The 21,648-nt window shown below is 41.2% G+C and overlaps 1 protein-coding gene across 3 annotated transcripts in view; it reads right to left on the bottom strand.

Moving 5' to 3' along the window:
- Positions 1–21,648, bottom strand: part of LOC120774343 (MAGUK p55 subfamily member 5-A) — a 149,706-nt gene that overhangs the window by 119,034 nt on the left and 9,024 nt on the right. For 2 of the 3 annotated variants that reach the window (XM_040103906.1, XM_040103910.1), the window contains exons 3-4: positions 13,470–13,652; positions 13,325–13,382 (exon numbers count right to left, since the gene is read on the bottom strand). In XM_040103906.1, coding sequence (XP_039959840.1) covers positions 13,325–13,382; positions 13,470–13,652 — 241 coding nt within the window. Of the gene's footprint in view, positions 1–9,271; positions 9,342–13,324; positions 13,383–13,469; positions 13,653–21,648 lie in introns of those variants that run through there. The other variant, XM_040103909.1, reaches the window with a different exon arrangement.

Genomic DNA, 21,648 nt, shown 5'->3' with positions numbered 1-21,648 from the left:
AGAAAATAGTCTCTTGCATTATAATTATTTTTGTTGTCCAAAGCTCATAAGCAGCCTAATATTGTGAGCATAATTTTTGGTTGTTGTTGGTTTTTGGGCATTTTTTCCATCCGCTGAGCCAACCAGTTTTTGTTTTGCTCAAACATATGTACATTTTGTGTACTCGTGTACTTTTTTTTTTGCTACAGGAATGTTATCCGAAGAAGCGCAAGAAGCAATGAATAAGGAGTATAGAAACTGTAGGCTATTCCATTCTCGTAAAAATTCACGTTTTTCTACGAATGAAGATGTAATGCACTATTTGCAAATATAATCAGATCCTTATATTAATTCATTTAGAATGAGAAACAAATTGAAAAAATTAGAATACCATGATGATGTTAAAAAATTGATTGAATGAAAAAAAAATATTGTTTTATTTTATTGCATTTCAATGGGAGGTGGGCGTGTTAGTGAGCGTGTTATTGTAATTTTTGCATGAAACATTTTAAATGATATAAATTACAGTAATATAGAATTTGAATTTTGTATTTAATATATTTTAGAAAATATGGCACTTTTTATGTTGAGGTAGTATGGGTGATGGGGTTAAAAGTGGGCCAAAGTTCAATTTTTATTTCAAATAATGTTTGTACTATATAACATTCAAGTATACCAAAATTGAAAGTTATACCTAAAGTATTACGGACAATACGGCATTTTACAAATTTCGACTGTATGACAGGTGGGCGTAAAAGTGGGCGAATTTTCTTAATTTTTTTTTTTTTAACTGGAATTGTCTCAAAAATAACCTGTGCAAAATTTCAGAGCTCTACAATGACTCCTTGTATTTAATGCCGGCGTTGTCTCACTGTGCGGCGCTTCACACCGCCGCGGCACTTGCTATTCCCTGGCAATTGCACTGCGCACTTTTTATTGCAACTCTGCCTTTCATGCGCGCCAGCAGCTCCTCGCACTTCGGCTACCTGCACAAACTTGTGCAAACGTTGTATGCTGGCGTGTAACCATTTTCCTCGCTATTGCTTCCTTTCTTTAGACTTTTATTTGTCTTTTTTTCTTGCGCACATGCACAAGTATCGTGCAACATTGCGTTGCATGAGCGCTTTCGCAGCGCACACATACCGAACGTGCAGTACCCATAAAAGGGTATCAAATCCGATATTTCCACGTTAGTTGTTATGTGGCGCTCGCTGGCTTCGTTCGCTCGATAACACACTCGCTTAAAGTTTTTCGCATGTGTACAACAACAACAACAGCAAAGACCAAGCAGAGTAGGTGTGCAGCAAAAAGTCCAACTATTCGGCATGGTCAAGCGCAAAAACACATTGCTCTGCCACAAAAAAAGACAACACTGCGAAAAAGGTGTGTACTGCTAGTCGTAATTCAACGGTAATGTGGCGAGGGTTCCATTATGCACACCATAAAATAAAGAGAGCTGGATTGGGCGTTGCCAAAAGTGCTTTAATAAGTGGAAAGCTGGAACCCAAGAGTCAGTAGTGGACAGTAATCGAGATCGTGAAGCTTACGCTCGCAGAAATAAACCATGAACCCAACTTATTTCTTCGGCAATAAAATCTGAGTTTATAAACCCACAGCTCAGCTGAGAACTAGTCTTAGTTCAGTCAGCATACCTTAGATCTGCAACCCTTCAACTAGTTCACTAGTTCAGTACATTCATTACGGCAAAATGCAGTGTATACGATCTGATGTTGAGCGAACAAAGAAGGTATTCAGAGTTCTGAAATTTCCAAATCAGCCGGTTGGGGCGTTGTTCTTTATCTGCTTTTACGCCCCATTTATGGAGCTGTTGTTTTTATTATTATGACCACATTTGATTTGTGTTTATTCCTGAACACGTTTTCTATGAGCGATACGCCCCTCATTTCGACTGTTTTTGTTAAACGAAGCGTTCCACCCCTGCACTGACTGACAAATAATCAGCGCGCGCTAAGCGTTCTGGCAGCTCCGGCCTTACGCTTCATTGTGTGTTTATTGTTTTTTTCATGTTGAATATAATTTTAGTTTAAATCAGATTTCTTTGTCAGCGCAATGTCTTTGTTGTTGTTTTTCTTTTCAACCAAACGACCAACCGCGTGAAGCGCAATTACGGCGAATGAAATGGGAAACAAACAAAATGTTATGAAATCAAATTCCACATAACAGTTGAGCGGTGTTTTATCATGAAGTTGTTGTGATTGAGTTTGTTTTTCGTTGCACCTGTTGTTGGTTGTAAATGAACCACACCAACGTGTCAAGTGCTCTGTGGAGGAATTTATCATTTTATTTTTAGCTCTTTTTCCCGGAACCCACTCATGAGTCACACATGGGATTAATTTTTCTGAAATGTTCAGTATTCATTTTATATAAAATGTTGATGGCAGTTTAAGAAGGGCACACCTGACTTCTGGAACTCGAACGAGCATTCATAAATCACGTCAGTATGCTTTGGAAATGCGGAAAATAGTGAGCTGTCAGTTCCAAGCTAGATAAGTGAACTCGATTCTCACAGGGTCAGGCAATAACTACGAAAGAACATTATTTTAACAATATTTATACAGGTGAATATCAGAACTACTGTATTCAATGAACTCCACAAATCGGACGGAGTTCTCAGAGCTTTGGAATCCGGTCATACTTTTGTTCAAAAATCTCAATTCTACTCAAGTTCAACTTTTCTTTCCGACTCTTTTAACTAATTTTAGTTTTCAGAGAAATCTTAACATTGTTTTACTGAGGAATATGTAGTGTTCTTACGATCTGTCCCTTCAATATCTTCTCTTTTATGCAATTTATGAAAGGCGATGGTCAGCCACTTCAGTTTAGTAAGAAGTGCTTACATTTCGCGTAAACAACGGAAGCAAGGGCCGGCGCTCACGCATCCAATGGAAGGACCAAGTGCATAGCGATCTGTCCCACGATTGTAGTGCCAAGAAAGAAGAAACTAAACAATATGAGTTTACAGTTTGAAAAAATCTTGAATATATTAGAACACATGCTCAGCAGATTTAAAAGTTAGGGCTCGACTCTCACATATGTACGCATATGTATACTCTAACACCTGTGTAAGCATGTGTTTGGATATGAATCCAATCATTGAAATAAATTCAAGTGCATTGCCAGCATTATTTGCTTAGAACTCAGCATGGAAATGGAGCTTCGCGGAGAGCAAATACACCAGAAAACACACACAAATCAAAGACACTCGAAATATTACCGCTACTTCACACACATGAAAATATGCTAAAAATCTCAGAAAGTCAACAAACTGCAGTTGGAAGTCCGTGTTGCATGTGTGTGCGTGGCTGTGTGCACTTGTGGCCAACCGTAAAGTTATTCAGTACATTTCGAACATAAAAGAGAGAAAACTTGAATAAAAAACTTTGCTTAATATTCATGTTTAGTGTTTGAAGAGACTATTAGACAGCTGAAAATTTATAGAAAATTAAATTAAACGAAAACAAGCTGAGTAAAAAGTATTTTTGCAATAGCAGAGAACAATTCCACCGAGCTTTTTGCCCATTCGCCTTGTTTTTGCTCAATTATTTTCTAATTGCTCACAAAATAGACAATTACTTTAGATTCTCACAAAATTTAGCTGCCAATTTAGCATTCGTTCGACGTAGACGAAGCAAAAACGCAGTGTTGCACAGTGAACAGAATCAACGCCAGTTTACAATCATTAATTTCGGTACAGAGAAAAACAAATCACAACAACAACAGCACGACAAGTACCAGTCGTAGAATGGTACTGCACGACCGTCCGTTTAGAATGGCTCGCAGCGACAGCTAAATACTCATAATGTTCGAGGGATATACATAGTCAAGTAGTCAGTCAGTCAGGCAGGCAGTCAATCGGTCACACCTGCATTAAGCGCCACTCAAGCGCAAAGTAATGACTTCCACATGTGTGTGTGCGTGAAAATTTAATTGAAAGCAAATATAAGTATATATTCACAGGAAAGCAATTGATTTGCTTGCTGAAAAATAAGTAAGGTAACCCATTAAGCGGCAGAGTTTGCAATTTACTTCACTTTTTTTTCGTAGTATCCAAATGCCGCGATTATGAAAAAGATTGACCAGGACCGTCACATAAGCAGCCACGACCTCGCTAAGGAACTTAACATTTCTCAGCAAACAGTTTTGAACCATTTAAAAAAGACTGGCTACAAAAATAAGCTCGATGTTTGGGTACCACTTCAATTGTCTGGGAAAAATTTAATGGACCGAATTAACATCTGCGATTCTTTGCTCAAACGAAATGAAATCGAACCATTTCTAAAGCGAATGATAACAGGAGACGAAAAATGGATCAAATACGACAATAATGTGCGAAAAATATCCTGGTCCAAGCGAGATTAAACTCAGCAAATGGTCGCAAGCCACAATGACGCCTCGAAAGGTTATGCTGAGTGTTTGGTGGGATTGGAAAGGAATCATCCACTATCAGCTGCTCCAGTCTGGTCGAACGATTCATTCTGCATTTTACTGTCAACAACTGATGAGGTTGAAATAAGCAATCGAAAAAAACGGCCAGAACTGATCAACAGAAAGGGCACATCTTTGATGACTCGGCAAAAACTGGGAGAGCTTGGCTGGGAAATTTTGATGCATCCACCATATAGCCCTGACAGTTTTTTGCCGAGAAACCAGAAAAGTTTTACACTGATGGAATAATGTCTCTAGCGGAAAAATGGCAAAAATTGTCGAACAAAATGGTCGATTCATTAAAGTTGACGAAATAAATATAAAAAAAAATAAGTTGAAGTTTAATAAGACATAGGAAAAGACTTTTTGGACTACCCAATATTACAGCCCCATATAACTTTATAACTTTCCTAATACCTCAAAATTGCTCACGAAAGCTCTGGCGATATGTGGTTACTGAATGCATATTTGTTTAAAATCAGCTTTAGACCACTTTTCACAGATCCTTGGGTATAATCAATGCATCCGATAAAGTATTTTTTGTCACACCAAATTGCTCGCTGGGCAGTTGCGAAGTATCAACAATGGGAACTCCCTCCCGAATGCATTGAAAGTAAAGTTTAATGAATAAATATTGAAAATTCCCACATGATATCTCGTGGGTGGGAGCTTTAAAAGCTCTGAATGCATATTTGCAAAGACTGCATTGTATTTAAAACAATTTAATGAAAGGTAAACAAATGCAAATGAGGCTTAAGTGCTGCGCAAATAGCGCTTGATAATAGTCCACTTACGAAATTACGAATGTATGTTAATATGCCGGTAAGTAAAAAGCCAACCCTTCCAATGCTGCTGTAAGTGGAGTTACAAATTAATTCCAGCAAGTAGAGAACAGTTTGGCCATCAAAGATAAAAGGAAATATATGGTTTTGAGAACTCGAAATATTTATTGAGTAGGTCACTCGCAGAAAGCCTCTATTAACTACAGAAAGGAAATGCCACAACGGAACGAAGTTACAAAGAGTGTTCAACTCAGAAATATAACAAGGGCAGTCAATGGCTAGAGCCCGGATTCAATGCAGAGCTTTCCTGATCTGGTTTAGACCTCACTTTTATGTCGCTGTTTAGAACGAGGCTTGAGCATGGAGACTCCATTAATACAACCAGTTTTGATGTCGATACTAAAAGTAATCCTTCTTGTAATGTTACTACTACGCCCTTCCATTGAACTAGAGATGTGTAGACTCCGTTCTCACGACAACCGGATCTACGTAACCGAAACGGATTTTTATCCATCCTACGATTGCCAATTCAATATTGCTACAAATTATATCAGGGATGTTTTTTGACTCTACAACAACAACATACGAGTAGACTGAAGAACTTTAACATACTTTGTGACTTTTCTTCACTTGGTCCCTCCATTGCATGCTTGGTCGTCCTTACTTCCGTTGTCCACCCTTGGGTCTCGAGTCGAAAGAGCACCTCGCTGGAGCATCATCTTTCATGCAAACGACTTAGCCTAACCAGCGCATTTGTTGGTGTTTTATGCGCTTAAAGAGCTCACACACTTCGGGTTCCACCTTCTTCGATATTCATTGATAACGCAGTTGGTCCCAAAGATCTTGCGAAGTAGAGTTCTCTCCAATGCTCCTAGTGCTTCTTTTCTCCTTTACCCACCGACGTATTATTAACCTTATTTTGGCAAAAACGACGACGTAACGTTAAACAAGCTTGATTCAAGGCAAGTTGTACTTAAAACAGTATCCATTCTTTGCTACAAGTTTGGTGCAAATTTCTAAGCCGCATAGTTATGTTTTTTGTTTCGTTTTATGACAAACCCGACAACTAAATGCTGTTGCCACAAAAAGTGGCAAGTAAATTGCTTTTAAAAGTGACAGCATAGCCCAAGGAAAAACGCAAATATGAGAGAAAGTAAAAGAATTATACTAAAGTGGCAACTAAAGTGCAATTACAACAACAACAATTACCTAAATATGTCTAGCTGCACGCGAGAATGAATTGGTGGCAACGAATTAGTAAGTTTAAATCCAATTAGAAATTGAGATTTCTTGCACCCACGCAGTGAGTGACACGAGATGTGCGCCGCAAGGGGGCGCTGCGGGGGCGGTGGCAGGCGGCGCAGAAGCAGCTCAACTAAATTGAATGAGTGTCGGCATAACTGTTGCTTACACCGCGCGAGCGCATGAATGAGTTAGCACAAGCACAGCAACACACATGTGTGGCTGCAATGCCAACAAATCAACGCCGGTCGCGTGGGCTTTGCAAGCCCTAAGCTCTAGTCAGCTGACAAAACAAAACAGAAACCATGTAAAATGGGGAAGAAAAAGGAAATTTGGTGAATTGTGCAACGTGCTACATATCGGCAACAACAACAACAAAATGTGACCGTTTTATGACAACAATAAAAAGCGCAAAAATCGCTGGCACGTCAAATGGCAAATAAAAACCAATACACACATGTGCGCAAATAGAAATACAACAACAAAAACTATTTACCCGCGTCCGTGTGACCTAAGCGCTGACGTGCAACACGCTGTGGGCCTCTCCGCGTTGGCCGTCGCGCCGCTCTTAGGTGCTTGTGAGCCGCAGCGCCTGCTATTTTTTGCGTTCTGTTGGCTGTATGTGTATGTGAGTTGCTCCAGTTGGTTAAAGGCGTCGTAGGTGTCTCAGCAGTTCGACAAATCGCAGCAGAACGCGGGTGGCAAGCACCAATTCGCCCGAATTAACTGTTTTTGCGTTCTCAATTTTGTTATATTTTTGTTTATATTTTATTTTTTTCACGGTGTATTTGAAACGTGCCACTTTAACTGCCACAAATGGTAGCAGCCACGACGACAGATGTATGTCAACGACGCACACACTTTCGCACTTGAGAACTAAATAGGACGTATGCGGCAATTTTTTGTATTTTTTGCATATTTTTCAAAACACTTGTGCTCGAGATTTACACTATTTCTCGAAATTAATTTTTTTTATATACATACATATATGGACTTATAAGTTTTGCCACTCTCTCACAGGAAAAATTTTTGTAATTCCAATATTTTGAAATAACATTTATTCTAATAATTTTTTGCGGTTTTGAAATTTTTTTTGTTTTTCAAAATTTCTGATTATTATATTTTATGTAATTATAAAATTTTTAGTTTTTTAAAACACTTTTTGGAATTTTTTAGTTACTGCCGTTAGAAATTTGGACATTTTGCAAAGTGAATAGCATCGAAATCTTTATTGAGTAAAACCTAGATTGATTCATAAAAAAATAAAATTTTAATTTTTTTTAATTTTTCTAAATTTAAAAATTCAAAAACTTGAAAAATAGTTAAAATTTATGACTTACATACATTGTTTTTTTTATTGTGATCCATAAAAGCAATAATAACTGTTACAAATAATTAAAACAATAAATAAAGTATTCGGTTAAAAAATCTTTAAGAAAAACTCAAAATAAACAAAATTTTAGGTTATGTATGAAACTCAACATTGTTCTTGAAATTCTTTAGCCAAAATACGAATTTTCGTGATTTAATGCAGTCTAAATGAAATATTTATATACTTTACGGTGTCTAAAGATATACGAATGCAATCATTTCCCCCAAAACTGGACTGCCAAAGTGATCTTTAGACAATTTACATATGCTTAAAACGAGGCATTAGACTAAAAGTTAAAAGTTTAGAGAATTAAAATTTCATTGCAAATATTAAGCAAAGGTCTCTGAAGCAAGAGCTATCTCTTTATACATAAAAATTACGTGTCACGTTGTTTGTCCGCGATGGACTCCAAAACTGCTGAACCGTTTTTAGTAAAATTTAGCACACTGTGTCCAGATCGAACCAACTTAGAAGATAGGATAGTAAAAACCATTCATAAATAAAAAAATACAGTGAACGCTCTATTAAAAGGACGACATATTAAGCGGACTGTATAATATGAATAATAGCATAGAATGTATACCACAGCACAGCGGCCGGATCCACTAATATATAATAAATATAGAAAAAAAAACTGTTAAAAAATTTCCGTTATCATTTTTACACTTTTTATCAACATTTTCACTTATAATTATTTCACAACCCACTACACTTCACAAATTCATAGGCGATATTGAATTATTTGCAGAATTGACGTTGCCACCTGTTTGCTGACATATTAGTGACTTAGCATACCACATAAAAGCGATGCTGAGCTTAGCTTAGAAGTCGGCTGCGCGCACTACTTTTCCACTTTTACGCGAACGCGCTGAAAAAACACGCACGCAAACGGTAACGAAAAGAAAAATAACAACAACAACAACAAAGTAAACGTGATACAAAACGTTTTGCGCAGCGCAGACTGATTTATTGTAATTAATTTATTGGAGAAAATATGGAGATTGCGATCAAGCGGTCATTTAACACACACGCACATACACACACAAAACATATATGTGCATATATGGCAAAACAGGTGTTTGTGGATGTGGCACTCATGTGTGGTTATGTAGCTGTCAGCATCCACATGCCAGCAGCTAGCGAATGAACGTTGGACCGACCGACCGCCGACCGCCGAGCGCCAGCAGTGCTTACAGCGCTCTGCTGGAGCGACGCTTTTCTCGCTTCACCAATTTCAGCGCAATTAATTTGCTTTTGATTAATGCTAAAACTTTTTTACTTCGATTTGAATAATTTCTAGCTGCAAAACGACGCGAAACAAGCCACAGAAAACTAAAACAAATACACACAAATTCAGCTGTGTGTAAGTGTGTGTGTGTGTAAGAAATGGTGGTAGCCAACAAACGATCAATTTGCCAAACGTTTTAGGCCAACACGCGCGCTCTCTCACCTCACTACGCGCTGCCAAAAGCTGGCTGGTCGCGCTTGCTTCTTCTTCTTCTTTTACCTCTGCTGCTGCTGCTTACTTCTAGCTTAACTTTTGCTGCAGCTGCCACTGTTTGGTTGTGTTTTCCTTATTTTTTGTTTATCTTCTGCCCTTTACATATACATATGTACCTATATATTCTTGTTCAAAAAATTGAAATCACCGACGACGTAAACTCCACGCGACCGCGTTCCCGAGCCGTTCAACAGTTACTGAGCTGCTCTGGCTGTCAACTGATTCGCCGCTGAGCGGCGCTCGCATTTAGCGGCCAGCCAGCATATAAGTGTGCTCTTACGGCCAACAAAGCGACTCAACGCAACCAGACGCGGCCAGCTCAACGACCAAAAGCAGTCGACGTAGTCTGTCAATCTGGCTGACGCTTTCGGCTTTGCCCGCACTCTTTCGCCAGCTTATGCTTTGCGCTTAATCTTTAGCGCGCTCCACGCCTCATCCGCACCGACGTCGTTGTGCTCGTTGTATGGTACACACCGCAATACGTACCCAAAAGTACGAGCATGAGTAGATAAGTGATTGCCGTTTTTTGTTGATTTTGTGTACAAAATGAGTAGGCTGTAAATGAGCCAATCACACAAGCACACAAAACCTCAACCAGCTAGACGCCCCACCAACCTGCCAAGTAGGTATTGCATCCGTCGAGTCAAACACTCGGCAATCAGTAAGGCATTGAAACGGTTTTTTGCTTCTCTCTTTCTTTTCATTTTCATCAATTCAACGCGGTTAATTATTATTTCGCTTTTGTTTCACGTTCTGGCCAAATGTAGCGTGTGCTTTTATCATCATTCTTCGTTTGTGCCTTATTGTTATTCTATTTTCTCTCTGCTACGCTTTGTGCTCGACGAACGAGTTACGAAGTGGAGCGTTGTGCTCCCCGTTAACTCTGTGTAGCGCCCACTGATCGCAGCTCAGTTAACTGCTTTTATGTAGCTCTCATGCGCGCTCCGCGCTCTCTCGCTAGCTATTGGTTAATGGTTTTGTAGGCTGACGCGCGAACTCTAGAAGATCAAATTGTTACCATTTATTCCATTTGTTACCAGATCTAATATTACAAAAATCGTTAAATTCCCAAAGCAACAATTAAGTTGTCATTTCTAACTCTCGATTTAACTCTCTTTTACACATCAAAATGTCAAACTTGAAAGAAGCTTCTCTTTTCTATTTTGAGCCAGTAATTTTAGGCACAAATCAAGTCTCTCAGCAAGGCCAGCAGTAAATCTCTTTCGTTACTGTTACTTTGAGAGTATTTGCTGCCGAAAAATACGCTGTTTTAACAGACCTTCGCTGCGTTAGCTGACTTAAAGGCATGCCGAGCCGAGTCAACGCCCTGTTAGCTGATGTTAGATAATTTTGGTTGAATTAATGGACTTGAGTTCAATTTTTCATTGACGCTTTTAAAAATGGTAAGCAAATGTGTTGAAGACAAAAAAATACATATATTGTCTAGTCGCAAAAGTCTTTTCGTATTTTGTCAATAGATGTCGCAATTTTTGTCAATAGATGATGCAGTCGTATATCAACAGGGCCACCAATCAAATGGTATCATACTATATAGTGTTGGAAAGGTGAGGTTTTAAGCTTCATTTAACCAAAACAAATTAAATTCGGGTAATTTCTTTTATACTCAATTAGAGGACCCGTCCACGTTTCACTGTAGCTGATACATAGATAGTACTACTAATACCATCTATATGATTTCTATTATTTAGATTATAACTATTAGTTAAGGAGATATAGCACTTGGTTCTAAGCTACCTCCCAACCAATCGGTTCAGCCATTATTGAGTTATAAATGGTGTAACTAACAAAACTTTCTTTTATATGTATAGATTTCGACATTCTTCTTTCATAAATTAATTAAAAAGAATATTTTCTTGAGTAAAAAAACAATCGGTTTGAGTTTTCTCGGTTGGAACGTCTAATATCCAGCACATTTCTTTTATATTTCATTCCTACAGGCCATTCACATACGCGGTAATACACTCATTACTCACTCAACAACGCACACAACAGCGGTCATACCGTTATCATGCAAATGAACAGCACTTATCAGCAAAGTAGACTAAAAACTTATTTCATCGAAAAAATGTTGACATAATTTAGTAGCTTCATCTACCCAGATAATGATGGCGATAGAAGTGCACTCTCGAAAACACGGTGCCATTTAAAGCAGAAGGGTAGGTAGGTAGGTGAGTGCCTGTCTGACGACGCGCCTCAGATTTAAGAAGGCTTATTGTGAAACCACTGGGAATCTTAGAGCCGTCCTTCTTAAATGTCTCCATGGGACTGAGTAAATACAACCCTGTATATTGTACTGAAAATATGAACAGCCTAAAAAGAGGAAGGAGACACCCTTTCCCCCGCAAAATTGAAGCTCATCCTTGAATAAATAATATCTAGAAAATGCAAAAACGCCACCAAACAGAAAGCATTCCCTTGCCGTCGTTCAAAACTATTTACTCCGCCGCAAAACTCATCTATATAATAAAGTAATTCAAGCGTTGAGAATTCATACTCACATGCCCCGTGCCGCCGTGCCGACGTTTGTCCCACAGGTGTACATATGTATGAATTGAAAAATGTACTGCACTAATGCCCTGCGCCCAGTGACTGTGCGGTCAGTTTGAGTCATTGAGTAAGCAAAAAGACCAGGAGCACAACAGGGCAACCGAGCGGCAGCACAGCAACAAGCGGAAACGGAAGTGCGCACTAAACGATGATCTCGGCAAGCCGCGGCAGGTGAGGCTTTATTGGCGTGCAACAAGCACATGAATTGCGGCACGGGGAGCATAAATATTAAACGCGCATTCATTTGCGAAACTTGCCTAAGCCGCTAAGGCCGCAAAACACACACACACATTCAACTAGTTATTGAAAGTTATATGCGTTGCTAAACGCTGACTAAAGCGCGCTGTGCGAATTGCGCTTTTGCCATGGATTATGCAGGCTTTCCATTTGCCGCTCTTGTGGTTGCGCTGGAGATGCTGCACCAGCGCGCACGGTGGCAGCGGCAGCGCTACGCGTATGATTGCCAATAGATGGCGTCGCTAATTGCTGGCATTTTGTCTTTGCACACGCGTTCACAGCCAGGTGAATCGCGCTTTGTGTTTGTATTTATGTGTGCGCGTGCAGTTGGAAGACTCCACACGGCGTATGACTGTTTAATGAAACGGATAAGCGTAGCAGGAGATGTGCGCGCAGGGAAATCGAAGCAGCATGCGATTCAAAACCTGTGTAGACCGAAGAACACTGGCTCAAGTGGATGCAGTTGCTTTCCGCATAAAAGGGCGCGTTTGATTGCTGATTGTGGTCATTAGTGAATGTGGCACGGCGGATTTGATGAATTGTGGCAGGCCTGACTGATTTAACGGTAAATTAGAGCTTTAGTGCGTATGGCAAACAAGTGAATGTTCTAACTTTGTGGTGGGAGAGAGCTCCTACAAGCTAGTAATGATGAATGCTTAGACAGATTCAGCAAAGATTGTCATCTCTCGCAATGGCATTGCGCTAAACTTACGGAAAATTTTAGAAAATCAATAACTGTGGACTTCACTAGTTAGAGTCAGGATATAAGCTGTAAGCTCTTAAACAATGATCTCAGCTTTGCTATCTAAGTACATTATGACAGCATGTTGTGGTAATATTTCAGCTGACTAGGGAGAGAGTTACAAAGGAGATAAATACAGCCAAAGAGTGAAGAATCGATTTTCAGATAAATAACCATCATCCCTTTCTCTCCATAGTACAACTGTATATTCCTAGTTTTTCGTTATTTGGATCAGCACCAACAGCTGTAGGAGTTCCTAGGGTTCAACGAAGCTAATATTTTGGGTTTTAAAGCATATGAAGGAAGGAAATTTGAGCTTCCTAAGGCTGCTCTTTCAAGGCAGTGAGGTAAAAAAGAAAATTTGAAGACCTTAGATCTTAGATCTATATAAATATATTCAAATGTCAATTGACCCACAAAAAACAAATAACACATTTTTTATAGCTAGCACTTACCCAATCTGGTATCATTCTTCTTACGCACACGCAGGCAGATGGTGCAGGATTTTATGCACTGAAAGGAGAGAGCGGAAAATGTAATATAAGAAATTCGTACTACAATATTTTGGAAAATTAATCTTATCATTTCGGGATTACTAACCTCATAAATGTGGCGTATAATTTCCGCATATGAGATATTCTCCAAGGTCAGACCGTTGACCTCGAGTATCTCATCGCCCACTTCCAGATTATCGCGATCGGGCGGTGAGCCGTACAACTTGATTTTGCCTTCAACATTTTTCACTAATATAATAACGTAGCCCGATAACTCAACAACCTGTTGCTGCAAAGAAAAAAAGAGAGAGCAGCGAAAAAGTGAAATTAATGCAAAGTTTGCTATTTACTTAAATTTAATATTAATTTCCGTTATGTGATTAATCATAGATGTAAATGTATCAGGCACACACACAACCATACACAAATAGACATATAAGCATTTGCTTGCAAATTCAGGGGAACACTTGGCGTATACGTAACCAAATCAATGTCTTGCAGAGACACCGACGAAGTTACGTCCCAATGCGCGCACACATGGCTCACGAAACACGTAGACATGAGTGTGTACGTGTGTGTGCAAGAGCTGTGGCAGCCTTTTAGGCGTTCGCAATTAAACCATGAACTACTTAATGGCCATATGTGTGTGTGTGTGAGTGCGGGTCTACAACTAACCAACTATGTGTTCACGCGTGTGTGTGTAGAGATGTGTGTCTGTCTAATAGCACATAACTTAACCGAAAATTAATCTTATTTACATTACATAACCACAATTAGACGCCCAAGCGCCGACACGCACGCTTACACACAGTTGCAAGTATGTACTCCCCGCAGGAAGGAAGGAAGTAAGGGTCGGCTTTGGCTGTCAACACACACGAATTTATGGTAAAAATCAACAGCCACGTTAATTACAACAAATTACTGTCATATCCTTTGTCATTATCCTATTTGCTTTCAGCACTTCGAAAAGCCTTAAATAGAAATGCCAAGAAAATGAAAGCAAATGCCAAAAAACAACAACAAAATGTCGGAGCAAATTATTGCGAGGCAGAAGAAAATGTGAAAACTGGAAATAAAAACATAAAATTGCAGTTGGTCAACACCGGCGGCGGTCGAGCACCCTTGAGGCTGTCATTTTCTGCCTCACCACCGCAAGCAAACATTTCAGCGAGTGTGGGTGTGTGATAATGTTTGCTGCTAACATCGTAGTTGCTGGCATTAGAAAGCAACACTAATTGCCTCCATGGAAGAACAAGGCAATAGCAACAACAACAATAACAGCAGCAGCCGCAACAACAGCGGTAGCAGCCGCGCCGTGGCATACAGTTGGGCAATTAGCCATACCTGACTGCGTTTAAGCGCCACAACTACCCAGGCGCTGGCGGACTGGATGCTGGACACTGTGCTGTGGAGCGCTGTGGTAATAAATGATGGCACCTGCTCGGCCGCAAAAGTGAAATCAACGGCAGGAAAATTCGTAGGGCGCTAGCTAATTCAACGACAACAAAAGCAACTGCACTAAGTGGAACTGTAAACGAAAGTGGCGAAGATGTGGGGAACATAAATGACTAATAAAGGCAGTGAAGAGCGTGCGGCACATAGCTGCTCATAAACTGTGACGGCAAGCTTTAACATGTGGCAGCTGTAAGTCCTCGCTGCTAAGCATAAGTAAAGAACAACTTCCGCAAAGTTTAGAAGAACCACATTTTGGACTTTTTACCTTATATGCTTATATGTTTATTATTCCAAAGTCCACGCAAAACTAATATGGCTGTGTAAACTGACGTTGAGCAATACCAAAAGCTCCGTCAGGATCGGGAAGACCTCTCCGAGCCGTTCGATATCAAACGAGGTTTCAGACAAGGCGACACCATTTCGTACGACTTCTTCAATCTGCTCTTGGAGAACATAATTCGAGCTGCAGAACTAATAGGGACAACTGCTGGCGAACGTCAATGACATCGACATCATTGGCCTCAACACCCGCGCCGTTAGTTCTGCTTTCTCCAGAATGGATAAAGAAGCGAAGCAAATGGGTCCGGTAGTAAACGAGGGCAAGACGAAATATCTCCTGGCATCAAGCAAACTATTCTCCAACGTCATAACTTCGAAGTCGTAGATAATTTCGTCTATCTTGCCAACAGGTGCAACTTCGGACTAAGTAGGCTTTGGAGAAGTAAAGCCCTCGCTCGACGAACAAAAACCAAACTTTATAAGTCACTCATTATTCCCGTCTGCACCTAATAGCAGGGTGCAGAGCCATGGACGATGACAACATCTGATGAGTCGACGATACGAGTTTTCGAGAGAAAGGTTCTGCGAAAGATTTATGGTCCTTTGCGCGTTGGCCCCGGGGAATATCGCATTCGATGAAACAATGAGCTGTATGATGTATACGACGACATTGACATAGTTCAGCGAATAAGAGACAGCGGCTACGCTGGCTAGGTCATGTCGTACATATGGACGAAAACACTCTAGCTCTGAAAGTTTTTGACGCAGTACCAGCCGGGGGAAGCAGAGGAAGAGGAAGACCTCCACTCCGTTCGAAAGACTAGGTGGAGAAGGACCTCGCTTCGCTTGGAGTCTCCAATTGGCACCACATAGCGAAAAGAAGAAACGGCTGGTGCGTTTTTGTTAACTCGGCTATATCCGCGTTAGCGGTGTCTACGCTAGTAAAGGGGACTTTTTTGATCGGCTTTCTTAATAAATATTAGTCCGTATTTTTTAAGTTTCTTCATAATCTTAAAAAACCAATGCATTTTCGATGCTCGCAATCTTGATACCAAACCCACCCGTTTTATACAAGCAATAGGAAAGCAACCACGAAGTCAAAACGTCTGCCACAGTTAGTGAAACCAACGAACTTTGGTAAAGCTGTCATAAGATAAAGAACTCATTTCTTAAAAAGCCAAATGTTTACGACCATCTGATTTCAGAAGAAAGGAATACCGCTAGGGTCATATCCAATCAAGTCATATCATATCAATGAAACCGAAACTTAAAGTAGTTCATTATCGACTCGACCCTTTGACTCTACACCGTGTTCGCACCGTTCTAATGTTGGTCATCGTCCGTTATGCCTTTCAATGCTGAGAACTTTGCTCGCATCTTTGCAAACATTTTCCTTTCGAAAAAAAGATTTCATCACTATTGTGAAGCATTTGGAACCAAATGTTAATTCAACAGAGATAAAAGTTCTCAAAAAGCCATTAGAGCAACAATAAAACTTTATAATTGCGCCAAAATGAGGCAAACGAAGCGTCCAAACAAAATCGAGGCAAGCAAAGTGGTGCTGCCAGCGGAAATAACAATGGCTGCGGAAGTAGAAGTAAATGCCAGAAACAGACGCCATAGTGGCAAAGTATGACCGAACTACGGAGGTAAAAGGTCAGCGCAAGCGAAAAATAAAGCGGAGGCGTTTGAGGCGACCATTTACAGCAAAAGCTTGAGGACGCAGAACCGATAAAAGTAGATAAGCCCGATAACGAGACGATAACGTTGGGCATCAAAGACAATAAATTGTACGAAACTCAACATTAACGGCAGTTCACAGTGCCAAAAACAAAAATAAAGTAGACACAAAGTGTAAGACAAGTGCTTATAAGAATTGCTAATTTAAAAATGTAACAAAAGCGCGACCTGCAACTCAACAGCGGAGCAAAGAAAGGGGCGCACACCAAACGAGAAAAGAAAGAAGGTGCACAAAACGGCCTAAAAGCTTTGCCAAGTGCCAGGAAAGTAGATGCTCGACAACAAAAGCAAATCTCTTCAACAACAACAAGCGGCACGGCGCAACAATTGCCACAGCAACAAGCAAACGAACAAAGCAAACTCACGACGATCGACTAAGCGACAAGCGATGCAGTGTGAGGGCAAGGTCCACAGGTGCCGAGCAGACGAAATGCTGAGGTGATGGGCTGTTTGGGGCCGCCCATCATAGTTCAAGCCGTGCAAGGGGCACTGGGCATGAACGAAGTCGGCTTGAGCGGAGGTCGCCTGTTCTGGGTGGCACAAACAACGTCGCATAATAGAGCACAACTATTTCGCCAGCAGCACTGACTTATTTTGGCGTCGCTGCTGCTACTAAATGCCATACCAGCCAGCCAGCCTGTTGGCAGCGCGCCAGTAATGTCGACAAGCTAACAATCGACCGTTCAACACGGCACTGACGGCGAGTGGGCGCACAACAACAACGAACACTATTCAGTAAGCACCAGACAACAGGCACAGGAAGCACCCACCAGCATGTAGAAGTGGCAACAACAGCATGCGCTGCCACAAAGTGCAATCAAAAGCCTACTATCTGCCAGCGCCTCTTCCTTCCTCTTTGCACTAAGTGCTCATGCAACCTCATGCCACACAGAGCGTTTATGGAAGTGCACCCCGCCCACTCTTTCTCCATTTCTACAGTTAAAAATCATAAAATCATCGCTGTTGTCGTCGGCATGCTGCATCGCTTGTCGCACGGTAGGTGTCGCTGTTGATTGCTGGCCCCCTTGCATGGCTGACACTCTAATGCGCACAATACACGTGCTTTGTTGTTGGCATTGGCAGTGCAATTGCACTTGTTGTACTTTACACTATTGTTACATGCCATTTGCGCTGTTGCCACTGCGCGTTCTTGTTGTTGTTGCAGCAGGTCTATATCATCGCATTGTGCACATTGAAGCGTCCTTGATGCCCATTGTTTTCTAGGTTGTCGCGCCGTTTTGTTTGATTTTACATTGGTGTTAGTGTTGTTGTCGCTTTGTTGCTTTTGGTCGTTGTTTGAGCCTTGTTCCCGTGCAAGTGCGGACGTGTGTGTTTGTGTTTAGCCTCACTTGAATGCCACCATGTCGCTTTGGAGCGACTCTATCGCTGTTGTCGCGCCACGCCCACTTTATTGGTGTCGACAACGCAAACAACACGCACGTCCATTCAGCCTGCTGACATTCAAGTTGACTTGCTGACACATTTTTGTTGTTGATTTGCGTTCTCACTGGCTTCCATGGCCTTAGCACAAGGACCTTTGCCATATTCTTTGTTGGTTTTGTTGTAAATTCGTCCGAAAAAAGCTCGCAAAAATATGAGCAAATAAATTCCAGTCCTTTCGTTTTCATTTTTGTTTTTGTTGTTGCTGCTTTTAAACTATCGTTGGCATTACGAGCAGTTGTGTTGTGTTGTTGGCACTGCGGTTTGACTGCTCTGTGGTTTGTGTGGTTTTCAAGTAAATAAATTTCGTAGATTGTGAAAATTATATGAGAAAGTTGGGCGAAGGTGGAGAACACCGTATAGTTGTTAACAGGTGTTCAGATTGGTGTATGTTGCGGCAGAGAAACACGAAAATTTAAGTACTGCATGAATTCCTCAAGTTTTTTAACTTCAATTGTACTTAATAAAGCCCTTACTCTCTCTTTCACTCTCTCTATTATTATTCCATTTTTTCGGACTTTCATGAATGACTGAAAACCAACAGCACCTTTAAAAAAATATAGGTTACGAGCTAAGTTAACAGAACCATCACGATGTGAAGGACCATGCATTGGTTACCACTTGGTTATCCATTAAGAAACTGGAATGGCGTTGTCTAACCTTCTCAGTAAATCATGTATAAAGTTTCGGGAGAGGCATTGATAAGGGCATTATCTCATATCATACTGCTCGCTAGAGCTTTTGATACATATATCACTTTGGAAAGCATAAGAGACATCGTCTCCGCAAAGCGTATGACACGAAGGCAACGGATCTGATATCTCAAAACTTATAACGAATCACAATAAATAATTATCAGTAAAGATTAAAATGAACTTGTTCCAAGGGAGAAATATCACACATATTTGTCTGAGACAAAAAGCCTACACAAACACCGCTTTATAGGCATCAAATGTGAAGTAACGGAACATAAGACAAACTCACTCGATTTGCAGAGCAAGAAAACAACGGAACAAGAAGAAAAAGAAATCAAACCGCAGCAGAAAGCAAAGCCGAAGTCAAAGCAGACGCGTTAAATTGTGGCAATTCATAAAAAATATAACAACAAAATAACAATTATCTTGATGGATGGCACAGGCAAAGGCACAGCAAGGCAAGCAGGCAATACCGCGCTCTTCGAAAACAAGCCAGGAAGCAAAGAAACAGGAAACAAAACCCCATGCGAGCACACTCAAGAGCTTCCGCATGCCTCGATATGTACATACTTGTATATATACATATGTATGTGTGTGTTTATAGCAGTCACAAGTGCGCGCACGCGAGCCAAAACTGTCAACTACAATATATATTCGAGCCACACGCGCGCTGCAGTGAAGAACAGAAGACGAAAAAAAACATAAAAAAGGCTACTGCTTTTTGAGCAGGCGACATATTTACAGGGGAATGCGTGGCATAGCCAACATCAACAACAACCGCAATCGAAGCAAAGTCTCACAAGCTAGCCAACTTTAATGGCAGTAAATAAATATTCAGATTGACGGTTGGGCGCGTCCCGCATGCTGTGCTATTTAACCTACTCAACTGCCACTCCACACACCCAAGCATGGCCACAAAAGTGTGCGCTGAGCACAAGCATGAATGGCCACAGACACACCCACATTTTGGCATTGTGCGTTGGAGACTAACTCCACCGCCCCCGCCAAGCATCCGCACAGCATCTACAGCTGCCAACTCACATTACAAGTAATTGTCAACTCTGTCTTTTGACTGACTGAATTGCTTGAATTACACATCGCAGCCGCTTACCAAGGCGACCGTTCGCAGCACTCGGCCCCTCTACCGTTAGCACACAGCACACCTAATACCACAATTCATTTTATTATTAAAATGTGTTTGTGAAATCCTTTGTCGTCTTTTATTCCGTTGGCATTGGCTTAAGCTCTACTAAACGAGACGACCAACTTGTATGCTCGGAATACCTCGGCAGCCGTCAATGCAAGTCTCGCTATCTTTCGTAAACGTCACAGTCTGCGGCTGGCTGTGGCGTTGTAAGCTTGTGCGACGCTGCTTTCGACGCATTTTTCTTCGTTTGGCTGTATCTAACGGTTTCGAAAACTGCAGCGCCTACTCGAAAGGTCCCTTATGAAAAATTACAGCAATTATTTAGAAATTATGCATTGTTGAGCTTATTTTCACACACGCAAAGTGTCAATAAATGCGCAGAGTAAAAGTGGCAATGGGAGTTAAGAACGTGAAGGCTCCACAACAATGCAGAGCTCCAACGGCAGTTAACTCTACGTATACTTTCAGAAGCTGACTGTTTGCTTTGTTAAAGTTCAAGACCTTCATGCGGCCGCTGAGTGTCTATGTTTGAATTGATCTAAGCAAGGCTGTCCAGCAAGCGCTATCTGATAACTTTTTTAAAACATTAACAATAACAGCCGAATGGACTTTAAGTGAGTCGCTTTATTCACAGCCGCTTAGCTGAAGCTGAAATATTGACCATTAGTTAGTTGGCTTTTCCGCTACGTTTACCACCCGCCGCAAGAAACCAACCAAGCACTACAAGAGATAAGGAGCAAAAAGTCTCCACAAGAATAGCCGAGCATGTGCGAGAGTACACGCCTAAGAGTCGACAACGAACAGTTGACCCAGTGCCACGCTGCGTGAGAACACAGTTGATAAGCGTGAGGAAGACCAAAGTGCGCGTACCACTAAGGGGCGTTATTGCTATAGCTGTCAAATGGCCAGCATCAGCTGTCAAAAGTTAGGCGCTGATAGCAGCGGCAGCGGCACGAAAAACAATACCATGCGACAGTAGGAAGCGCTTAAATAAGGAGAGTGTTAGGCAAGTGAGTAATAGCGAGAAAATCGGGCGTACAAATGAGAAGTCTTTGCATAGCCAAAGCCAGTTTTTGTAGAGTTTCACAGTTTTTCTATATTCTTCTATACCACCCACCACATATTAGAGGCCCGCTGCTTACTTTTGCTTTCACTTTTGTACCCTTCCACCCGCAGGATCCCTGCAAGCCGGCTGCGTGACATGCGCACTCGCTAGATTCAAGGATGCGAACAAATGTGCCGCACTCGTACGTGCCACACACACACACACACATTCGGAAACTAACAAAAGCCAACAAAGAAGATGCTGAAAGGAACTGCAAAATGTTATGTATGGCAAAAGCAGCTACAGCGGACTGCGCCGCGTCAAAGATTCGTGTTCTAGGTTACGCCACAGCCACGGCAGCAAGAAGCAGCGTAGTGGAGAAGCCTTCGCAGCAAAGCAGTACCAACGTCGGCGTTGGTGGTACGAAATTAGGTCGTATCTGTTAAGCGCTGCTGCGTCGGCAGAACGATGCGTGTCCTTACGT

The sequence above is a fragment of the Bactrocera tryoni genome, chromosome 4 (assembly GCF_016617805.1).
Source record: "Bactrocera tryoni isolate S06 chromosome 4, CSIRO_BtryS06_freeze2, whole genome shotgun sequence".
NCBI classification, from domain to species: domain Eukaryota; kingdom Metazoa; phylum Arthropoda; class Insecta; order Diptera; family Tephritidae; genus Bactrocera; species Bactrocera tryoni.
Note: the sequence above shows the minus strand (reverse complement) of the source record. Positions and strands in the feature narration are given on the sequence as shown.